This window comes from Lissotriton vulgaris, unplaced genomic scaffold (genome assembly GCF_964263255.1).
Source record: "Lissotriton vulgaris unplaced genomic scaffold, aLisVul1.2 SCAFFOLD_2795, whole genome shotgun sequence".
Classification (NCBI taxonomy): domain Eukaryota; kingdom Metazoa; phylum Chordata; class Amphibia; order Caudata; family Salamandridae; genus Lissotriton; species Lissotriton vulgaris.
In genome coordinates, this window is record NW_028243503.1 from 39,035 (window position 1) to 62,750 (window position 23,716).

General features: G+C 47.6%; 1 protein-coding gene across 2 annotated transcripts in view; it reads left to right on the plus strand.

Annotated features, from left to right (window-relative positions):
* LOC147668326 (ras-related protein Rap-1A) overlaps window positions 1–23,716 on the plus strand; it is a 91,549-nt gene that overhangs the window by 23,078 nt on the left and 44,755 nt on the right. For both annotated transcript variants that reach the window (XM_086948597.1, XM_086948598.1), the window contains exons 3-4: window positions 12,093–12,236; window positions 20,115–20,233. In XM_086948597.1, the coding sequence (XP_086804723.1) occupies window positions 12,093–12,236; window positions 20,115–20,204 (234 nt within the window). In that variant the 3' untranslated portion in view covers window positions 20,205–20,233. The remainder of the gene's footprint in view (window positions 1–12,092; window positions 12,237–20,114; window positions 20,234–23,716) is intronic.

Here is a 23,716-nt window from a genome sequence, read left to right on the forward strand (position 1 = left end):
TATTGGCTTTGTCCCTTGTTTTCTAGAGATGCTATACAACATGGGTACTTGCAAGCATTTTCCCAAGGGCCACAAAAGTACTGTTGTGTGGCCAAGGGCTGCTTTGATGCCAGAAGGGTGGGGGTGAGGGAAGTGGATGTATTAGCCATAGGTGGAGCGTAGCATGCACATGGTGTGGACTGAGTCGTGGAGTTATTTTGAGGATTTCATAGTATACTGTCCTCTAAATTACTCCACTAGTCTGTGGAAGAGACAGATTTTGCAATACTGTTATGCAGCATCTTGGTCGCTATCCAGCCATAAGCCTTCTCTGCTTGCTAGTGCTTCCTTTAGTAAGTCAAGTGTGCAAAGGAAATAACTGGGTTATTGAATTTGAATTGAAGATATGGTAGACATTTGAGAAAATGCTATTTAAATTGCAGCTGCTTCCTTCTAAACTTGTATAGAAAGAGGATTGTTCGAAAGAAGTGAATCAAAAAGGGCTCAAGCCCAAATGACAATTCACAGTTGGCATGCGCCATTGGTGCTGGGACAATTTTAAGAGTGGGGATGCTTCAATAAACGGTTTCATCACTGTCATAAGGATTGTGAAGAACATGTGTAGGAAATGTGCTCAGCGGAAGAGCGGTATGGGTGTGTAGTATGTAGCTTGTGGTACATTTTGTTGCAAATATATTACTAAAGCATGGTGTAGTAGGCCACTAATATCCGATAGACCTGGCACATTCGGTTGTGCATGGCGTCCGCTCTGGAAATGACACGTGCAGTGCCTGAATAGGCACCACTCAGCATGCTGATGTCAGTTCTTTCCTTTCTGCACCAGGCAGAACAGATCTGGAGAGAGCTACTTCCAGTCAATTTTTCGGCTGTACTTTTTTGACTTTTTGTCAGTCTTTTTGAGCGGTTTCTACTGGTGTGGCAGAATGTCAACTAGGAAGGCTGGATTCATCCCCTGTGGCGCCTGTTACTGGCAGATGTCGGTGACTGACCTGGACCAGGTTTGCCTCTGGTGCCAGGAGCATGACCTCGATGTTTAGACCTGTGTCAACTGCCGTGCCATGCACCCCAAGTCCTTGAAGGAGCACCCCTCAGGCTCCCTGCCGCTCAACGTGGCATTCCGTGACTATCTTGATCAACCTCTAGAGGAATGCCCCAGTATCGGTCACTGAGCTCAAGATCCTTGTGGAACCCTAAGTCTTCTTTGGGTAAATCCCACAAGAGTAAGAAGTTGAAGAGGTCTTCAACTTCGCCCTGTCTGTCGAAGTCATCCAACAACGGAGTGTTGTAGTTCGAGGCCTGGCTCTGTGATTCAGCTGTGCTCCTCCTCGAGTTTCCGGGAACCAGAGTGACCCCTGCCCAACTTCGCAAGTTCAGTGAGACCATGCACCTCATATTTAGGCATCCTGTGCTGCTGGCGCGCCTTTCGTCCCCATGGGTTCTGGAGTAACCCGCACTGCTTTTCTGCCGGTGGTTCAGTGGATTTGTCCGTATCTGCGCTGGTCGTACCAACTCAACAACCCCAATGCTGGTTCCAATGGAGCCTAATGCCTTTTCTTATTGGCTAGGGCCTGGAGAGGATTGGTAGGTGTGGTAAATGAAGATGATGAGTCCAACACTGTAAGTAGTTAAATCCTTTAATGTAGATTCCTTCTAGGACAGTTGATAGAAGATAGGAAGTAAAGATATAACCCCACCAGGAGCCAGCTCTAAGCAGCTCAGCCTGAGTAGATCAACTGACGTTATGAGCCAGAGAGTCACTCAGGCATTCTATGATGTCATGAACATTCTAATCAGTAAAGCACCACAGAGAAGTAGTTTACTACACTAGGGACTGTTGGACCCTGAAGAATACCTACCTCTAGACCCCAATATGGACTAGCATGCTCTCTCCTCCCTCTGTCGCTACGGAGGAGGGGCTTCTTTTGCTGGCTTCTTTTGCTATGGTGGTGAGAAGGGTGGTTGAGGTCCTGGATCTTGCCCTATACTCAGTGGTAGTCAAGACTAGCATCTTGATAGAGGTGCCGAAGTCCAGAGTGACCCCCTTAGAACCACTTTTCCCATTTAATGAAGCCCCCACTGACGTCCTGCTAAGATTTGGATCCAAACCCTGCACAGGGGCTCCTGTGAAAAGGAAGCTTTCCTTTTGCCATTGCCCTGCCCCACGGACCCCAACATCCTCACGCAACACCCAACCCTGGAGAGATTGCCTCCACTTCCTTTGTAAATCTGCCATATTCCCTACTACTCCACTGAATAAGGAATCAAAGAGGCCGGACACCTTAGGAAATAAAATATTTTCTTACCCCAGCCTGGCACTGTCTGTGAGCACTGCATGCCTTTTTGGCCGTTAATCCCATGCCCTGTGGGTTCGGTTGCGCAGGTGCTTACAACTGTCACAGAGGAGGCCCGGGACATACTCTCGCAAGCTATGTCTGACTGGAGAGGTGCAGTGAAGTTCATGATCCTATGTGGGCTGGGCACAACAGACTCACCGGGCAGAGCGGTTTCTTCGTCGATGGCCTTACAGCACCATGCCCAGCTGAGAGCAACTGGCTTTTCCGGGGATATCAAAATGTCTCCAATGAGCATTCCATTTGATGGCTTTCATCTCTTCGAAGTCCAGGCCGTCTCTGCGCTGAAGCGCTTCAAGGATAGCACAGCTGCGGCCAGGTCTTGGGCCTTTACATGACCCCTTGTCAACCTCTGTCCGCCTTTTGCTGCTTTTCCTGGCTACAGAAGGGTCTTTCAGTTTCATCTTTACCCGCCCAGTCACCCCAGTGCACAATCTTCCCAGCATCTGCATGGCTGGGAACGCGGTACCCACACACCCATGGGTCAGGCATCCAGAGGTCGACCAGTCCACCACTCCCTCTGGCAGCTGCTGTCTCCTGTTCCCTTATAGTGTGCCCTCTTACCATCCTGGGCACCACAGCATCCACCACCACTTGCCCCACTGAAGGTCTATAACATCAGACCGCTGGGTTCTTCTGACTGTCCAAAGGAGTTACCTCCCTTTCATTTCATTACCCCTCCATCCATGCCACCTATGTGCAAAAGGCTGAATGAGGCCCATCTCTCCCTGCTCCGCCAGGAAGTGATGGCTTTTTTGGCCAAGAAAGCCATAAAGAGGGTTTCAACACCAGAAGTAGGTTGTGGTAGTTATTACTTCTACTTTCTGGTGCCCAAGTAGGATGGTGGTCTCCTTCCTGTCCTAGACCTGCGCTCTCTCAATTTCTTCCATAAGAAGAATGCGTTCAAAATGCTCACGTTCGCTCAAGTTCTGCCTGCCCTGGACCGGGGAGACTGGATGGTAGTATTAGACTTGCAAGACTCTTTTATCCACATTTCTGTGTTGCCTGCCCCCAGGTGTTACCTGCAGTTATTATTATTATTATTATTAAATGAATTTTATTAAGCGCAGACAACCCGGAGGCCTCGTAGCGCTGAGTGTAACTGGGGGGCAAGTGAAGGTGGTGGGATTTATATGAAAAGAAGGGTTTTTAATTCTTTCCGGAATTTTAGGAGGTTAGGCTCACCTCGCAGGGAGACAGGCAGAGAGTTCCATGCCTTAGCCGCATTCCAAGAAAAGGAACGTCCTCCCCATCTGGCGCGTTTGACTTTGTTCTCAGTGGCCAGAAAAGCTGTACTGGAGCGCAGTGACCTATTGGGAAGATATGGAGTAGCCAGCGAGCAGATCATTGCTGGTGCTTTTTTCCACATGGCCCTGTGCATAAAGCACATTGATTTAAACAGAGTTCTGGCCTTAATGGGTAGCCAATGGAGATTTTTTAAAGCAGTAGTCCCTGAGTCCCGTCTGTTAAGGCCCAGCAGGAGACGGGCTGCTGCGTTGGGCCACAAGCTCTTTGTTTGCTGTACTCTCTTTTGACCTTAACCACTAGGTATTCACTAAGGTGATGATCTGAAAGAGACATGTTAGTGATAGATTCCTTACCTTAGAATATCCCCAGGCGTCAGACTGGATCCGGAAAGTTTTCGCTAGCAGTATCTCTGCGCGTCAGGTGGCGTTGTGCGGCTCCCTGTTCGCTGCTCGTGTTCTAAGCGCCAAGATGACGTCACGGAGACTACTTAGGCGCCACCCATGCGCGCTGATGTCAGACTTTCTTTTTCCGCTCCAGTAAGCACAGATCCGGTTAGCTCGTACCGTAGTCACTTTTTGACTATTTTTTAGACTTTTTGTTTCCTGCAAGGTTCAGTATACTCTGGTGCACATAGGGATGCCTGGTTTTAAATCTTGTGGGGCCTGCCGTCTCAATAGGTCGGTGGAGGACCTCCACAACATCTGCTTCTACTGCCTGGAGACCAATCACGACTCCGGTCCTGTTTGGATTGTCGGGCAATGGCCCCGAAGGCCTTGAGGGAGCGGCGCCGGAAGCTGCTGGAGGTCTGGTTCTCGTCCCAGTGCCATTCACAGCCCAGGGGCCACTCCAAAGAACGCTCGCGGGGCCCCCGTCATTGCTCCTCGGGCTTAAAGTCCTCACCCTCTGATTCGGGTAAGAGACAACACATACAGAAGTCGAAGAAGCGTTGTCGCTCTGTCGTCCCCCCGACGGTCCCCGGATGCGGACGATGGGGACAGGGGTTCTGCCCCTGCTGCTCCTTCGAAGCCTGGGAGTCCCGCGGCCTACCCACCTTATCCGGATCAGTCGGCAACTCCCGCACAGGTGCAAGAATTTCTTGCTACCATGGACCGCCTGTTTAGGCCTCCGGCTCCTGCCAGAGCGCCCTCGGGCCCTGTGTCAGGATCCTGTCTGGTCGTCAGTGGATCCAGCTCCAGCGCCACAGAAGCCTGCACCACTGGCACCGGCCACGGCACCACAAGGTCCAACGCTGCCGGCCCCGGCACTGCAGGGGGTGCTGTTTGCCCCGCCCCTGCCCAGGTTCCAGGACAATTTTGTTCCTACTTGGGATCCGCATTGGGACACGGCGCAGTTCCCGACAGTTTGTTCCTTCCCCAGTCCCTACCCTGCTGCCGCTGTCTGTACCACAAGGGCGGAGGTGGAGGACGACTGGGAGGGGTCCGAGGACCCTCTTGCTCGTGAGTGACTCTGAGCAGGACTGGGCAGACAAATTAGAGGATGCTGGCGACCTTGATGTCTCCTCTGACCCTGTGTTTGCCTCTTCCCCGCCTGCCATGGAGGAGGGCGCTTCATACACGATGGTACTCCATCGGGCAGCTGAGTTCCTCAACCTTGATCTCCCTACGGTGGCCCTAAAAACTAATCTCCTCACTGTGTGCCATTTAATGACTCCCTCACCAACGTCTTCTTGGGCACTTGGTCATGTCCAGCCACAGGGGCCCCTGTGGATAAGATTGTCGCCAGGCATCGCCCGGCGCCAGGTCACCCTGCTTTTCTGACCCCTCATCCTACCCACAGAGCCTGTTCATCCAAGCTTCGACGTCCCAGAGTGTCTTTTCCACGGCTTTGCCGGATAAGGGCTCTAAGAAGCTGGAGCAGTTCGGCAAGCGGTTGCTCTCTTCCGCCCGCTTAGTGCTGCGGTCGGTGAACAACGCATGCCTCTTGGGCCGCAATTCCCGTGCGGTGTGGGATATGGTTGCACAGGTGTTGCCTCAGTGTCCTGAGGAGATCCAAGCTGTGCTGTCCCAGGCTGTTGCCGAGGGTAAGGATGCCGCTAAGTTCGCCATTCGGTGTGGGCTGGACACTGCAGACTCCTTAGGGAGAGCAATCTCCACAACAGTGGCCCTGCGTTGCCATGCCTGGCTGCGGTCCTCTGGGTTTTTGGGAGATGTCCAGAGTTCCCTCATGGACCTATCCTTTGATGCTACTCTCCTCTTTGGTGATAAGGCAGACATTGCGCTGGAGCTTTTCAAGGACTCTGGCTACCAATAAGTCCTTAGGTCTCTCCACCACACGCCAGGCCACGTCTAACTTTTGTTGCTTTTGTGGCCACGGAAGGGGCGCCCCTGCACGCTCGTTCAGCCAGAAGCCTGTGCAGACCCAAAATCAGCGCGGCCGTTGGCGCCGCCGTAGCGGCAGGGGGACAGCGGGCGGGTCAGTCCACCTCCGCCCCTGCAGCATCCGCTTCTAAGCCTTCCTAGTCCGAGCTTTGGGGTGCACCCCACGCCTGTGGGAGGCAGGATTCAACATCCCCTCCCCCACTGGCATTAGGTCACGTCGGACAGGTGGGTGCTCGAAATTGTCCGAAGGGTTACCCCCTCCCCTTCGAGTCTACCCCTGCCCCCACCGCCATGCCACCTCAGTTCCACCGTATGTCGGTTGAGCACTTTGCCCTTCTCCAGCAAGAAGTTACGGCTCTCCTTGCCAAGGGGGCCATCGAGCCCGTTCCTGGGCCAGAAGTAGGGCGTGGTTGTTATTCCCACTACTTTCTGGTCTCCAAGAAGGACAAAGGGGGCCTGCGTCCCACTTTGGACTTGCAGGATGCATATTTTCACATCCCTGTCCTGCCGGCCCACAGACGCTACCTGCAGTTCACGGTAGGCCAGAAGCATTTTCAGTTTTCCGTGCTCCCCTTTGGCCTTACCAGCGCCCCTCGGGTTTTCACGAAGGTGATGGCGGTGGTGGCAGCTCATCTGCGCAGGTCAGGGGTGTCGGTCTTCTCCTACCTCGGCGACTGGTTGTTGAAGGCGGGCTCTCCCCAAACCGTCGTCAGTCACCTTCAAACTATGGCCGACCTCCTGCATCTGCTGGGGTTCTCCATCAATGTGCCGAAATTGCACCTGAGTCCCTCTGAGAAGCTCCCCTTCATCGGAGCGGTTCTAGATTCAACGTGGTTTCGGGTTTATCCTCCTGAACAGCGAGTCTGGGATATTTAGGCTATGATTCTGATCTTTCAGCCTCTTTCCGGGTTTTCAGTCAGGAAGTCTCTCCGGCTCCTGGGCCTGATGGCCTCCTGCATCCTGCTAGTGCAACATGCCAGATGGTATATGCCGGCTCTGCAGTGGGACCTGGAGTTTAAGTGGGCACAGCATCAGGGCAACCTGTCAGATTACGTCCAGATCTCTGAGGGCAATTGCAGTGGTAGCTCACAAATCACGATTGGGTCAATGGCAGATCCCTCTCACATCCGCCACCGTAGCACACAGTGGTGACGGATGCGTCCCTCCTGGCATGGAGGGGCCACTTGGGAGAGACTGAGATCAGAGACCTCTGGTCTCCAGTGGAGTCCTGGCTCCATATCAAACTTTTGGAGCTTCAGGCGATCTCGTTTGCACTGAAGGCACTCCTTCCTTCTGTCCGGGGGAGTGTAGTGCAGGTGTTCACGCACAACACCACCGCCATGTGGTATTGCAACAAACAGGGCGGGGTGGGGTCGTGGACCCTATGTCAGGAGGCTCTGCGCCTCTGGACATGGTTGGTACATCAAGGCATTACCTTGGTGGTTCAACACTTGGCAGGTTCTCTGAACGCCAGGGCGGACTAACATATCCGCCGGTGCTTGATGGATCACGAATGGCGGCTGAACTCAAACGTGGCGCAAGGTCTCTTTCTGCAGTGGGGAGAGCCTTGGTTAGATCTATTTGCCACCAAAGAACGCGCAATGTCATCAATTCTTCGCATTGGAATTTCCAAGGCCGCACTTGCTCAGCGACGCTTTTCGTCGCGAATGGAATTGCGGTCTGTTGTACGCCTTTCCGCTGAAGAAGATTCGGCGTGACCGGGCCCAAGTCATTCTTGTGGCTCCGGATTGGGCACGAAGATACTGATATCCCGAGCTACTCAACATGGCGATCTATCCCCCGATCAGACTGCCTCTTCGGGAGGATCTTCGGTCGCAGCAGGGGACGGTCCTCCACCCAATCCTGTCCTGTCCAGCCTCCACCTCCATGCGTGGAGATTGAGCGGCGGCAGTTTACAACTTTCGATCCTCCTCCCGAAGTCTGTGATGTCATTCTGGCAGCCATGCGTCACTACACTAAAATGGTATGCGCCTGCAGGTGGAACAAGTTTGTGGCATGGTGCAAAGCTAAGTCTGTGGGTCCCCTTTCTGCCCCTCTTTCCGAAGTCCTTCTGTTCCTTCTTTCTTTGGCCCAGCAGGGCTCTGCTCTGGGCACTATCAAAGGTTAACTTTTGGCCATCTCTGCCTTTCTACGGCTTCCAGATCAGCCGTCTCTTTTTAGATCACTGGTTAACCGTTTTCTGAAAGGCATTACGCACACGTTTCCTCCTGTGCCGTTCATCATGCCTCAATGGGTCTTAAACCTTGTCTTGACATATCTGATGTGCGCTCCCTTCGAGCTCCTTCATAACTGTCCTTTGCGTCGTCTTACTCTCAGGACGGCTTTCCTGGTAGATATCATCTCTGCTAGAAAAGTGAGTGAGCTCCAGGCTCTTTCTTCTAAACCGCCTTTCCTTTTTGTTCATCCGGACAAGTTGGTTTTAAGGACCTGTCCTTCTTTCTTGCCAAAGGTTGTCACGCCCTTCCACATCGGGCAGGCCATCACTTTGCCCACCTTCTTTCCACCTCCGCATCCTTCATAAGAGGAAGAGAGGCTCCACCGTCTGGACCCAAACCGTGTGCTCTCGTTCTAGCTTAAGCACGCACAACATTCCGGGTGAATGACCAGCTTTTTGTTGGCTACGTGGGCACCAAAAAAAGTCGGGTAGTGCACAAACGGACCATCTCTCTGTAGGTCGTTCTCTGCATCAAAGCCTGTTGCTCGTTGGCTAAGAAGGAGCCTCCTGTGGGGCTGCGTGCCTATTCTACCCAGGCAACAGCAGCCACTACTGCCTTGGGAGGCGTCGTTCCCTTGAAGGAAATTTGTCAGGCAGCTACGTGGGCCTCGCTGCACACGTTTACCAAGCATTACTGTCTTGACAGTCCAGTCCAGAGAGACTGCTTCTTTGGCCGTTCTGTTCTCCGTAACTTTCTGGTGTGATCTTGATTCGCATGCCCACCACTGGGGTTGGTTTTGGTGGGGTAGCTATTCTAAGGTAAGGAATCTATCACTAACATGTCCCTTTCAGATGCACAAGTTACTACTAGTGTAACAATATAGCAGTAAGAGACATTAGTTAGTGATACATTCCTTATCGCCCCACCCATGCTCCCCGTTCTGCGAACTGATTTCTGGGGTTAAGAACATCCCTTTCAGGGCCCTAGTTTCTTGGCACCAGTGGTCACTTTCTTGCATGGCGCTACGTTCCTGGAGTGGAAAGTTGTGTGTAGAACAGACGTCAGCGTGCATGGGTGGCCCCGAAGTAGTCTCTGTGACGTCATCTCCTACTGACACGCAGAGGTACTGCTAGCAAACTTTCCGGATCCAGTCTGACACCTGGGGATATTGTAAGGTAAGGTATCTATCACTAACTAATGTCTCTTACAGATATATTGTTGCACAAGAAGTAACTTGTGTGCTATGGCTACAGCCCAACTGCGGAGAGCAAGGGTGCCAGTGTTTCCCTATCTTGACGACTAGCTGTTAAAGACGGGCTTGCCCCTGGCTGTTGTGTCCCGCCTCCAGGTATACGACCTCCTGCACTCACTGGGGTTCGCGATCAACATGCGGAAGTCACTCCTGACTCCCTTTCAGATGCTCCCTCTTAACAGAGCTGTTCTGGACACAGTGCAGTTTCGGGCCTATCCTCCCTAGCAGGGGTGTCCTGAATTTTCAATCTTAGCCTTTATCCTGGATTTCAGTGAGACTGATTCTGAGGCTGGTGGGCATCCTCTTTGTGATACATGCCTGCTGGCATATGAAAGCTTGGCAGTGGGACCGGAGTTCCAGTGGGCGTATATCAGGGGAATTGCTCCAACAGGGTCCAGATCTCGGAGGGAACTGCAAAAGAATGTGCAGTAGTGGCTAACGAATTGGGATTGGGTCAGCATCAGACACCTCTCCCTTCCCTGACCAGATCGGTGGTGACGGATGTCACTCCTGGGATGGGGCGGCCATCCGGGAGAGGTGCAGATCAGAGGCCTCTGGATTCCACAGTTACCTACTGGAGCTCTGGGTAATCCAGCTTTCATTTCAAGCCTTTCTAATCTCTATCAAAGGAAAGGCTAGAACAGGTGTTCACGGACAGCACCACCGCCATGTGGTACTGCAACAAAGCGGGCGGGATCGGGTTGTGGACCCTTTGTCAAGAAGCCCTGCATGTCTGGACATGGCTGGAAAGTCTAGGCATAACCCTGGTGGTTCAGCACCTGGCAGGCTTTCTGAACACCAGGGCAGAGTAACTAAACCTGTGATGCCTAGCGGATCATGAATGGCGTCTCCATCTCAAGGTGGTGCAAGGTCTCTTTCAGCAGTGGTGAGAGCCTTGGTTAGATCTTTTTGCCTCAGCTAATACACGCAGTCAGCTGTTCTGCATGATGGTGTTTTCTCAGAGGGCTTGCGGGCTTATTCCTCCAGTGCAAAGGCTGTGATCACTGCATTAGAACACAGTTTCTTTCCTGAACATCTGCTGGGCAGCAACGTAGGTGGCTCAGCACACTTTTACCAAGCGCTATTGCATGGACTGTCAGATCCATTAGGGTTGGGCATTTTGCCCGTTTGGTCCTGCAGAACTTTTTAGTACGAAATTGTTTTGCAAACCCACCTCTGGGGACTTATTGTTTGGGTAACTATTCTAAGTAATATGTCACCAGAAGTCTCTATCAAATGAACAAGTTACTTACCTTCAGTAACGCCTTCTCTGGTAGAGACTCTAGAAGCTGCTTACAAAATTAACCCTGTGGCCGCGGCGGTAATTCCGCCGCGGCGCTGGGGGAAGGGAGGTGCCCGGCTCTGCCATGCTCGTGACGGAACCACTCCGTCACGGGCGCGCTTTGCTTGTGACTGAGTGGTTCCGTCACGACCCCGCCCGCTCATTAGAACGGCCACGCAGGCACGGAATTCCTGCAGCGTTGGCGGGGCGGCCGTGCAGTGACAGAACCACTCCGTCACCAGCACAGCACGTCCGTGGCTCGTGACGGGAGTGGTTCCGTCACCAGCACGGAAGGGGTTAAATAACAATTGTACATAGTGTATGTAAATAAAGAAGTAAAATGTAAAACGTACGTTTTTAAAGTGTTCTGTAAATTTGAAGGAATTTAAAATTGGAGACTAAAAATTAAGTTGGTATGCTTAGATTGGTTTGTGGAAACCGTGCAGGTCATCAAACAGAATATATTATGGATAATGGGTGGCCTCAATTGAATTAAAAAAGCTCCAACCTTCCTGTTGGATTATGTGATATATTTGTCAATTATTTCAACTATTTTGTCATTTTTTTGTTTGAATGTTTGTTTCTGTATTTTTGTGTATTGTTTTACAGTTTAAAAACTTGAATTTGCTTAGGTTGGGTCCCAGACTTCCACCTCATTGGGGGTCCCTGGATGCCAAAGTTCATTTAGTAGTGTCCCCGCATTCTAGTAATGAGTAAGTGGGGATCTACAAGAGTCAAAAGTTTAAAAAACCCTGCTCGAAGGTGCTGTTTTCGCTTTTTAAAAACAGTACTCAAAATGGGGGCAAAGATAAAGGCTTTGTTTCTAACTCTCACACACTTGACGGGCATCTCAACAATTTAACCCCTCACCTGCTGATGACGGAACCGCTACGGTTGGGCTGTGCTGATGACTGAGCGGTTCAGTCATGGCCCGGCCGCCGCGCCTGCGCGGCGCTGATTTTGTGCCTGCGCGGCAGTTTTAATGAGCGGGCGGGTCATGACGGAACCGCTCCGTCACCAGCACAGCTCAACCGTGGCTGGTGACGGAGCGGTTCTGTCACCCGTCACCAGCACAGCTCAACCGTGGCTGGTGACGGAGCGGTTCTGTCACCAGCATGCGGCCGCCCCGCCCACTTAGCGCTGCGGCGGAATAGCCGCCGCAGCAAAAGGGTTAAATAATTTTTTAGCCACGCGATGCCTTCTACTCAGCATGCATAAAACAGTGTTGCTTTGAGCCAGAAAGATATCATTCTGGTTGAAAACAGCTTGAAGCCAGCTCGTTGTACTCAACCGCATTCTACCTCTTCTGATTTCATTAAAGCTCTCTTCTCTCAAGCCATTATAGTGCCAGCCTGCGGTCTTTTGTGGTATTTGATGTGATATAAATATATCAATATTGCTTCATTCTGACATGAGTCTTTAATGTGTTTCTTTCTTTTGAAGGTACCAATGATCCTCGTTGGCAATAAATGTGACTTGGAGGATGAACGAGTAGTCGGCAAAGAACAGGGTCAAAACTTAGCACGACAGTGGAACAGCTGTGCCTTTTTAGAGTCTTCTGCGAAGTCGAAGATAAACGTTAATGAGGTGACAAAATAATGCAAATGTTATCATTCATTTTTTACCATCTACTTTCTTATAAATAACAGTATTTTTTAATTTCTTAGTATTTTTACTAAAGTATAAACCTCGGCGCCTGTTTATGAATAGTTCATATTTAATGTTTTAAGCACTTGTTTGGATCTCAAGTTGTAAATCACTGAGCATAGCAAGCCTGAAAACTGCTCCAGTTCTGTAGGCTTTCATTAGTTCCTTTGCACGGCACACTTCTGTTATCGAAACTGACCCAAGTCAGTAACGTGAAACGGGGATAGCCAAACGCCCTAGAACACACACCACACTAAATGCCTTGTATCTGCTTTCTCCGTCTCCAAGTGTAACTGTGTGGGCTTGATAGGTCCTTGGCGCTATCTGTACAGGAGGGGCACAGTACCTGGTGTTTGTTTGAACATACTAAAGGGAACTGAAGCAGTCTGGGGGACCACGAACCGATTTTTAAAGACACACAAAGTACTCTTAACCATACTAATTTATTCAGTGGCCCCAGTAGCAACATTTTAAAATAATATAAGGTACACTCACACATGAAGAAACCAGTTCTCTTCCTCTGGCTCACGTGCCCTCATGGTTCACTCACTAGATAATTAAGTTCCATATTATCCCAAATCTCGGGCAAGGACACTTCAAAGCTCTTTGAGTGAGTCCGTCCCAGAGGGGTCCTGCACACCTACTCTGGATAACAAATAGCAACGCACAGCTTGTTATGCAAGCCGGTGTACTTAGTTTAGCTCATGTCGCTTGTAGGTCCTCCTGTGTGTCTTGCTTGTATGAAAGATCCCAGACTGGGAAATTAAGTAAAAGGATATGACAGTGGGTGAAGGTCTATGTGAGAAGAAACTCTCATCTAGAAGTATACACTTTCTGACAGTCCTATAACATGTCTTGAGGTAGGCAACACTTAGTGCAAACTCGGTGGCCCTCTTACTGTTTACTAAGCAACTGCTGGTCGGGCAACTCCTGGCTCCTGTGGACCTTCACCTGTGAATAAGCATTTGCAATGCAATAGGTCTCGCATTAGAAAGTTTGAGCTAATGGTATTGTAAATGACAATTTTTTTATTTGTGTTGGTTTTGAAAATAGCGAAATTATTAGTTTTGTCATTTACAATGCCAATACCTTTAACTTTCGCAAATGTGACACCTATAGCATTTGTAATGCAATGTGTTGTATTACGTGACTTAGATATATTGATATTACAAATAACAATTGCTTTTAATTTGTTTAAATAATTAATACTTGAATAAGTTATTGTAATTTATAATGGCAATAGCTTAAACTTTTGTAAATAACTTTTGTGAAGATTATGTTCAGTGTATTTTATTGTGTGACGAAAATCCAAGAACAGAAGTGAAATATTAACTTATTTTTGTGACATTTGTAATAAAGCTTGAAACATTGAGAGAACATATTTGAACCAGTTGTTGTTGAATGGTTGCACAGATTCATGCTGTAGTAGCGCATAGTGATGTTGTGGTGCCCCTGAGTGATGCTGTGGTGGTGCTCAGTGATGCTGTGGTGGTGCTCAGTGATGCTGTGGTGGTGCTCAGTGATGCTGTGGTGGTGCTCAGTGATGCTGTGGTGGTGCTCAGTGATGCTGTGGTGGTGCTGAGTGGTATTTGGAGTGTATGTTGCATTGAGTGCAGTGTAATTATGTGGCGTGCAATTATATGGCACTGAGTGGTATTTAGAGTGTATGTTGGGTTGAGCGCACTGTAAAAATGTAGCATATAATTATGTGGAACTGAGTGGTATTGTCTGGAGTGTATGTTGTATTCAGTAGTGTAATTATGTGGTGTGTAATTATGTGGCACTGGGTGGTATTGTTTGGAGTGTATGTTGCATTGAGTACAGTGTAATTATGTGGTGTCTAATTATGTGGCACTGAGAGGTATTTGGAGTGTATGTTGCATTGAGTACAGTGTAATTATGTGGTGTCTAATTATGTGGCACTGAGAGGTATTTGGAGTGTATGTTGCGTTGAGCACAGTGTAAATATGTAGCATATAATTATGTGGCACTGAGTGGTATTGTGTGGAGTGTGTGTTGCATTCAGTAGAGTGTAATTATGTGTGTATTGAAAGCTGACTTTTTTCCAGTGCAGACTCAATTGTTTTTTACAATCTGAACATGCCGGGTCGCTGCACTTTTCAAAAGTAGAGGACATGATTGTCTCTTCTACAGAGTGACTGCTGTGTGAGCCTACAATTTGCCACTAAAATGGTGTGATGCCATATTTTTTGTGGCATTGTCGCCTTAAGTTTCTGAACAAGCATTGGCAAAGCGAATAGTTCTGGTGGTGGTCGCCAGCCTTTTGGTTTGGTCAGTGCTAATTTTTTCATGGTTTTTGCAAAACCGTGTTGGAGAAGCTGCTGAGCCCTCAACAATTAAAAAAAATGTATGTATTCTTGTGTAACGTAAATGGTGTTCATATAAAGCCCTCCAATACCTTCGGGTCGAGTTTGCGCTATATAAAACTGCAACAAAAAAAACCATGTGAAGGTAAATCCTTATTAATTCACTCATTTAATATAACTCTCTCCAGGTCAGGTTTGCTCTAGGGGGAACAGGGAATGCATCAGATGCAGATCACGTGCATGCAAACTACTGCGATATTTGCAAAACTATAAATATGCATGCACATGCAGCACGTTTTGCACAATTTAAGATTAATATTGTTAATTAGTGCATAGACAAAATGCATGTTTAGCCAAACATGCAATATTGCAAAGCGAGGAACATATTTGTGAATCACTCTCATTGATTAAGCTAGGGAATGAACATATATGCAATTGAAGATCCGAATATATGAAATAAATCACCAAAGTCGCAGTAAAGAATACCTCTTAAGTCTACAAAGCCTGCATCATATGAAAACATAAAGGGGACAATGGAATATGACAACCAAGGCAACTCATGAATGAAGGAAAACGTGCGTACAAAGTCCGTAGACAAATCACTTATAAACCCACTGATTGATTTTACTGTACATCAGTAACCATATGAAACTGGAAAAAAAATCCAAATACATAAAATATTTCATATATAATTCTTTTAAAAGCCATTGCTAGCCTAATACTGGAATTAAATATGTAGCTACCTTTCTAATTATCAGACCAAGATCTGATAATTAATACAAAAGTCAACATCCACTTTTTTGATAGTCCGCAGGTTAAAACCACCAAAGACATGGTCTGGTAAAGTGGCTAGCGGCACTGACGAGCGTAATTTATGCACAATCTTTTGTTTCAAAAAGTAACGAAGGGAATGCTCAATTTGTAAAAAAAAAAAAAAAAAAAAAAGAAAGTACCCAGTCTCTCGTCAGGAGGCCACAGCAGCTTGAACACATTGCCCCTGGCACGCTGCCAATGATCGTAACAACACAAATACTAACCATTGCACTGCTACAATTGTGTAATTTACAAGGCCCACTTCCTTTAATTAGCAGTTGTCCAAGCTGGGAGCTGTGAATAATGCACATTATTTAGGATTACAAATTGAAGAGGGAGAGTGTCAGGCAGGGACGGAAGAATAGAGAAACTCTGGGGACACCTAGGCAGGCGGCCCGGGTTTTACTGCTTACAGGAGAGGAGTGCTCATTCATAAAATGACCACCTCGTTTTCACCTCTGCCTGTGCATACCATGGGGGTGGGAATAATGACTGTACGAGGCATTTAGATGTAAGACGAGGTTTCCAGGAAAGCCAGGGCTGGCGCCAGTCCGCCTATGTCATATGGGGACATATGATGTCAGCCAAAAACAAAGATAAACTAAGGAGAACACCACTGACACGCCAAGAGCGACAGACCATATTAACGCAAAAGGGCCCATGACTGCTACCATGGCCGATTTCCACCATCTGTGACTGCTAGGCAGCGGGGTCTTTCTGTAACATACCAGTAGCAAAGGAACAAGGGGGGTGGGGGTGGAGACGGGCAGCCTCTTTAGAAGAGGATTCGTACCAATTGTTTGACCACATTTATTACAACAAAAATAATAAAGCGCTGTGCTGATGAAGCAACAAAGGTTTAATCAAAACAAAACTAAACTAAAAAATAAAGAAAAAAATCCCATGAAGCTCCCCCCCTCAAGTTTCCCCAACAGAACCTTAAAAGAAACAAGCCAATCCCTCCTAATCTACCAGAAACTCTTGCTGATTGCAGAGGCAGGTAACCGCGTCCCTCCCACTTTGGCATTGTTGGTGATAGTTTTGCAGTCCGCAACCAGAAAGCGAACCTGTGAAGAAAACTGAACCTGAGGCAGAGTTAAAGAGAAATGATACCTACATTACTGTCCAGTGCACTCCAGTTCTACAAGTAACACTACACTCTCTTTTAAACTAAACGTACATACACAAGTCAAATGTGCACTTTTCTGTCCCATGTTGTGCACTTTTCTGTCCCATGTTGTAGAGAAGAGGGGAGACACGGCACCGACACTGGGCCCCCGCAGCAGTAGGAATAGGCTGCGCCTCCTGCGCACGTATGCTATGAAGACAAAACCAGCATTAGCGGCAGCAATAGTGGCCGCGAAACGAAAATCGGCGGCTAAAGGAGCAGGGGAGTGAGCGAGTGGGAGGGAAGCGCTGGCGACAGGGGGCTGGGGAGGGGATCCCTTTGAAGTCGGATGCCAAGGCTCGAGCATATGGGGTGTAAAATTAAAAAAAGTCTTCGGAGTGGCATTGCGCAGAGAGGGGCGGGGGAGAGCATTCCTTTGAAGTGTGAAGCTTTCGGCATTGCTGTGGCGGGTCTGATGCAATAATGGAGGTGGCTCGGGTAGCAAACGGCAAGCACGGGCACATGCACTCGGCATAATCCGCCTGGTTCAACTTTCCTGTTTCCGCCTCTGTCTCGACATCTGCAATGCGCAAGCGCATTGGCAGAGGTCGAGACCTAAAAATGGATGCTTGATAGGAATGCTTTCTGGGAATCTGCCCACAGTCGGCTCAGAGGCCTAGCATCTGGTTCTGCAGCTCGTCTGTCAGATGTGGAGCCCTGGTCAAGTAGTTGTGTCTGTTGTGAAAGGGATGTCCCATTCTGAGCATGAGGTGCTATATCCAGCAGCACCCACAAAAGTTATTGCAGTCACTTCATAGACTAGCTCTATTATAGACAACATTTTCTTGACCCTTAAGTCTAACTCCTATATGGCCATGCTGTTAAAACGATCTATAGGCAGGCTGCGTTATCTAACTGGTTCTTAGCTGGTCTTCCCTTTCTCAAATTCTTTGGTTCATTCTAGCCCTCCCAACACATGGTACATTTTCTGTAATAAAGTGTAACACAAAGTGGTTAGCATTTAGTTGTTATTTAAAAAACGAATTAGAAATCCTTGAAACAATGATGAAGATAAAAAAAACAAATAATTGACTGTCTCTATAAAAAAAAACTTTGAATTAACTTTAAGTGGCTTGAAACACAATATATAGCTATTTACACCTGGCTTCTTAACATTCCTAAGTCGTAGGAACATTGCGCCCTGAGAAGTTCAAAAACCAGGGTGTTCATCTGCTGAGCTCAGGCCCTGTACCTTTTTTTGTCCCTGGTTCTTTTCTTTCCTCTCTGGCTCATATAAAATAGCTTTGAGGATTTTTTTCTAGTTGAGTCTATAATTATCTTTAAAGAGGTTTTGTCGACCCAGATTGCTCTGCTTGTGTGACAGTGACCTTTCTAGCTCCTCCATGCTGGCAGGAAGGAAGGCAAGGATTGGTACTACATTTTTCTGGAGCATCGTTCACATCGTTCAGTGCAATAATTTGATGCTAGCCTTTTTGTTGTCCAAAAAAGCATTGGCAAAGCCAGTAGGCTGGGCTTTGTCTTTGTCAATTCTTGTTCTGTTATGATTTTTGGAATTCTTTATTGTTGGAGAAGCTGCTCGGCCCTCTGAAATGGAAAAAAAGTCTAACTCAAAAATATGTTTTGGTCTCAAAAAGCCACATATTGCCATAGTTGTACTTGGCATTTGAGATAAGTGCTTTGTGTGTGGATGTGCAATTCATGAAAGATCTGAATGGTGACACTCAGTGAAGTTATGTTGTAATCAAAAAGAGAGAGGAGAACTAGAGGGGCTAGTCCGTTTACCCAGTTTATATGTTAGCAATCAATGAGAACTAGCTCTGGTTTAAATTGTTTGTATGCTGCAGGTGGAGGAAAACCGTTAGGTTTTATGAAGGCCCTCACCCAACAACCTAGTTGGTGGCATGCTTCATCATCGGGCCCCACCTGAGGTACCGAGTGTACCTCAGGTGTGCTTCGATGCCAGATTACTGCGGAGGGGGATTTTTTGGTTCGTGAGGGTGCTGTGAGTGTGCTTTGGGTGAGGTTTAAAATACTGTCCTGGGTGTCCCAAAGACTGTTTTAATGGTGGGCCCCAGGCAGTCAATAAAAACAAAGGCTATCGGACGTACACGGTAGGGTTATGGCCTCCGACGTCGTGTGCGGTCAACTAGTTTCAGCCAGGCCTTTTCTTCTACTGGCTTTCATCAGGACCTTATATGTGTAGGGTGTTACAGGGATTAGTATGAGTTTGTCAGTGCCCTGTGTGTAAAGCACACGCTACGGTGCTTATATGTGCAAGAGGTGTTTCCTCTCGAGTTGTACCTGTAGGGGGTAAAAAAGGACAGACATAACATTTAATTAATGGCTCCTTGAAGCGGGCTAAAACCATTTAGTGAGGCCGCGCTGGGTGCCTAGAGGTGACAAGGCGGTAGTGTTGACGTCAGTATATGGGAAATTAGGCCTAAATATTGTAACCAGAGTTGGCGTAAACAGTGGTGAAGGAATAAAAAACATTAAAAATGGAGTTGATTACACCTGATTTTAGCGAACAACTCCGCATGGAGCTCAGCCGGGGGCCAGGACCATGTGCACTCTAAATTGGGGGAAGAAAAGGAAAAAGGCTGTTGGCGGAGGGGGGTAGTCTGCACCCAACAAGGTAACGGTAAAAGGATGCATACACAGACTCAGTGAAGTTAGACAATGGCTGAAGTGAGATGACCCACTGCACCATGTTGTATGCAGTAGATGGTGGAAGAAATGTCTGAATGACACAATAACAGACCAATAGATGAACAGGACTGATTCAATGTCTCTACGTATATTTTACATATAATTCTAGGAAAATCAAACATTCTTGGCTAATGCGAGACCTAAAAATACAAAATAATGGCTTTAATAATAGGTTGGTTCAAGCACATGTTACCATTGTTGTACAGAATTCTCACAAGCTACCAGTTTTTGAGGCTCAAGCCTGACTGTATATAGATTGTGAATATATGTGTTGGTGCAAATTGTATAAACGATCTGTCTTTTTTACCATGCCCATAATAAAAACCTTACTATTCTATGGCGCCATATCTCGGTAGAACTTTGAAAGCATCTCTGGAATAAGTATTCAACAGAGGGACAACTTTGTGATTCCACGTACTATGACAGAAAATGTGCCTAGTGTATGCATGTTTTTAAAAATGTTCTTTCAGTTACATACTTCCAGGCGTTAAAATCAACCTACTGTAGTGACTGTTTCTTGGAGATGGTGCTGCAGATTTAAACGTGTTCCGCCCATCTGAGTTTGCAATGGATTCTGCAGGTTTTTCTATTACTTGTATAAAGCCTTTCAATGGCAGTAAGCATAAAAATGTTGAAGCTCAACATGAAAAGTTGCATGGACAATATCAATTTTTTAACCTCATAAGTTTTAAAACATAGCTACTACTGCTGAGAAATGATTTAGATATGTATTGTAAGGTATGACAAACATGTCTAAAAAATGTGTAATATTTTCAGTTTCAGAAGCATCATCCCGCCCGATCATTAAGCTCTATTTTTTGTTTGTTTCTTTGATTTCAGATCTTCTATGACCTGGTCAGACAGATAAATAGGAAAACACCAGTTGAAAAAAAGAAGCCTAAAAAGAAATCGTCCTGTTTGCTGCTTTAAAAACCCACCCAGCAGCAGCTCTGAGCCAGGTGAGATATCCAGGGCCCTGGCCTGACGAAAGATGTAGGTGCATGGATACTAAAGTGATACACAGAACTGTGGGTGGTACATTTCACCTTCGTGCGTTAATAACCTTACTTTTAGGAGGCAAGATGGCGGTCTAGCGTTAGACCGTACTGCAGCACTTCACTGAGCACCGCTTCATCGTGACCAAGACCGGAGATGACCCATGCTCTCAACGCTCAATCGGACGGAACTTGTAATGACTGCCGACCGACTTCTGAATGATGAAGGCTGAGAATCCTGTAAATTGTTCATTTTGAACCAGTGTTCTACAGCTCTACCTTGCTCCCGTTTTGCTCAGAAAATACGTGGCGTTATGGTACAGGGGCTGTCTCAGCCCAGAAGTTACAGGAAAAGCCACGAAAAACATTTGAACTCACCTGGACATATGCGGAAATCCGTGGCTCTGCCTCACAGTAACGCACGGGCAGATTCCTGCCTGCTTCAGTAGCCGAGCTTCGGTGGACATTGCAGCCGATACAGCCGCTGCTACAGAATTCCGGATTCATAGTGTGTGGCAGCTTCACGTTTCTGGTTCAGCCGTGTGTGCAGAAATATCCGCAGAAATCTCGGGAATCACCGGTCATGCCGCCGAAGAGTGCTTCTGCAGCTTCAGCTGCAGCGGCCAGAGCGCGGGTTGGGAAGGCAGCTAGAGTTCTACGCAAAGAGGCTGAAAGGCAACAACGAGAGGACTCATTGGATGGGGAAGAGTCTGACAGCGCCTCGGCCAAAATGGTGAAAGCTAAGGCGAAGAAGCAACAAACAGTTGTACCCACGAACAATACTCCATGACAGGAGGTCCTCGCCTCACGAAGGAAGCTAAGTACTACAGGGGGGGGCTCAGTACTTGATTTACTCTTAAGGAAACAATTGGTTCAGGCTAGTCCTCAGGCTGAGTTATTATTAGCTATACCTCCAGATGATGTTCAGAATAGTATGCTGGACGAGGATTCCCCAGTTCTCCCCATGCCTCAAATATCACTCTGGATTTAATTAATGGATCATCCGGCCCCCCAAGGGCTGCTGCCAAACCCCAGCCCACAACTATGGCTATGGTAAATAACTTGATTGTTACAGAGACTTCTGAGTCTTTACAATCTAGTGAGTTGGCCGAAACTGCTGGAGTGAGCGGGCTGGAAGCTGGCGAGGTCCGAGTTGCGGAGGGGCGCACCATGTCGTTTACAGGCCCTGGTGGAAACATATTAGGGGTAAATAGTGAGCTAGAGAGCTTGGTTATGGAGGTTGCACCAGTCACAAATCAGACCGTACCCGCAAGTTTGTCAGCTACACCAGTTACATCACACCCTGTTGCTCCTGAAGAACAGTTGACTACACCCCTACATATGCATTCTAGCAGCCCCTTGGGAGTGACTGCAGTGAACGGAGGTGTCAATGTGCTAATCCCTAGTGTAAGCTTGCTACAAACCGCCTTGCTGCCGGAGGGTGAAAAAGACCTTAGCGAGTTTTATTCCTTCTCTGACGAGACCGGTGAGGTCGGAGCCGATGTCGTGGGGGAATGGTCGGAGAGCTATGAGTCTACGGAGGAGGATGAGGAGTCGGAACCTCTCCCTAATTCTTCAGAAGATAGTTATGGGGAAGGAAGACAGAATGCCAACACTGTTAAAGCTAAGACTAAAGCAGGGTCTAGAGTCCTGCAATGTGGCCTGGCCAAGGGCCGCCCTGGTGTCAGCCATGGTATCAGCTCTGGTATCTCTGAGATGCCCCCCACTGCTGTCGAGACTATGTTACAGGCTATAGCAGCACATAGAGAAGAGACAGCTCTGGACAGCAAAAGATCTCGTGCAGCTTTGCACAAAATGCAAGGGGTTGTTAAGAAGCTTTCTAAAACCTGCAGTCACATAGGTGAAAGAGTCACGGAGATGGAAGTAAGGGTAATGTCGGCTGAAAAAGACTCCTCTGAGAATTCCAAGAAAATGAAGCTTCAGGAGGCGGAGCTTATGGATATCAAGTGGAAGCTTGAGGACTTCGAAAATAGGCAGCGGCGTCATAACTTACGTGTTTTAGCAGTTCCAGAGAAGATGGAGGGGGAGAACATACGGGCCTTTATTATCAAACTATTCAGTGAATCTATGCCTGAATTACAAGACTAGAATTGGGATGCAGAAATACAGCGGGCCCACTGAGTTCCGTTCAACCTGCCACCTAAACCAGGGGTGTTTCCTCATGCTATTCTAGTATATTTTGGAATTTTTTTGTTACGGCAGACGGTGGCGGAGAAAGCGAGACCTGATCGCAAACTATCATTCAATGACTTCATTTTTTTCAAGGCCCGATTTCTGTCACGCAACCGTGGAGAGACGTGGCAGTTGCGTTTATTGATTAAACCATTTCAAGATAAGCGAGCTCTAGCATTCCTGAACCATCCCGCTAAACTCAAAATTGTATATGGTGGTCAGACAAAGTTCTTCCAGTCTGAAATGAAAGCAAAAGCCTATCTTGATGAATTATCTTAGATAAATTATAGGTATTGCTATTAATAACCTGTACATGTTTAGGAAAGAACAGCATGTAATCATGGTCGGTTTGCATTATGTAGTGTACATGTGGATGTCTCATAATAATTGTTAGGTATGAGCTAAGATTTATTAGGTTGTTATGTAAGATATAGGGGCCACTTCGGTCAAGGTTTATATTTTTGTACTTATTTCTCTCCTAGTCTTCTTGTTGGGGAGCGGTAGCTCAGTAGAAGTGCAGCAACTACATCACCCAGACTCTGGTTGAGTCTGAATGCCTACGTAAGGGGGAGAGGGGTAATGGGGGAGGGTTCAGGGGAGGGTTCCTTGGGGTGGTGGGAAGGGGGGTGTGGGAGAGTGGGAGAAAAAAATAAAAAAATGAACCAGGTCTATTAGCAAGAGCAATGTTAACTTTGGAAACAATGGGAAAGGAGGTAAAGCAAGACAAGGAATATTATTTGATTAAGGACACTCTGCAATCTTTTTACATAAACAATGGGTAAACTTAGTGTTCAATCTTGGAACGTAGGGGGGGGGGGGGGGGGGGCTCCTATCCAGAGACAAACTTCTTCGATTGGGCGAATTAATGAAATTAAATCCTGTAGATATATTGTGCGTTCAGGAGACGCATGTTCCCTGGAGTAAAAGAGCTTTTTTGAGCCTCAAGGGGTATAATCTGCTGATAACATCATCCCAATCTTCGAATACCAGGGGTGTAGCAATTTTTGCAAAATCCTGTTTCGGCCTGGGAGTACGTTTTCTGTCTGACTCACATGGAAGGTGGGCAATTGTTAAATTGGCCAGCGGTATTATCATCTGCTCTGTTTATGGATCAAACTATGATGACCCTGCAGTATTCGAAGTTCTGGAAACTGAATTAGCTACGTGGCAAGGTCCGCTAATCCTCTGTGGTGATTTTAACATCTCACTTTTGCCATCATTTACGGCGCTAGCGCCGAAGCAGAAATATGTGTG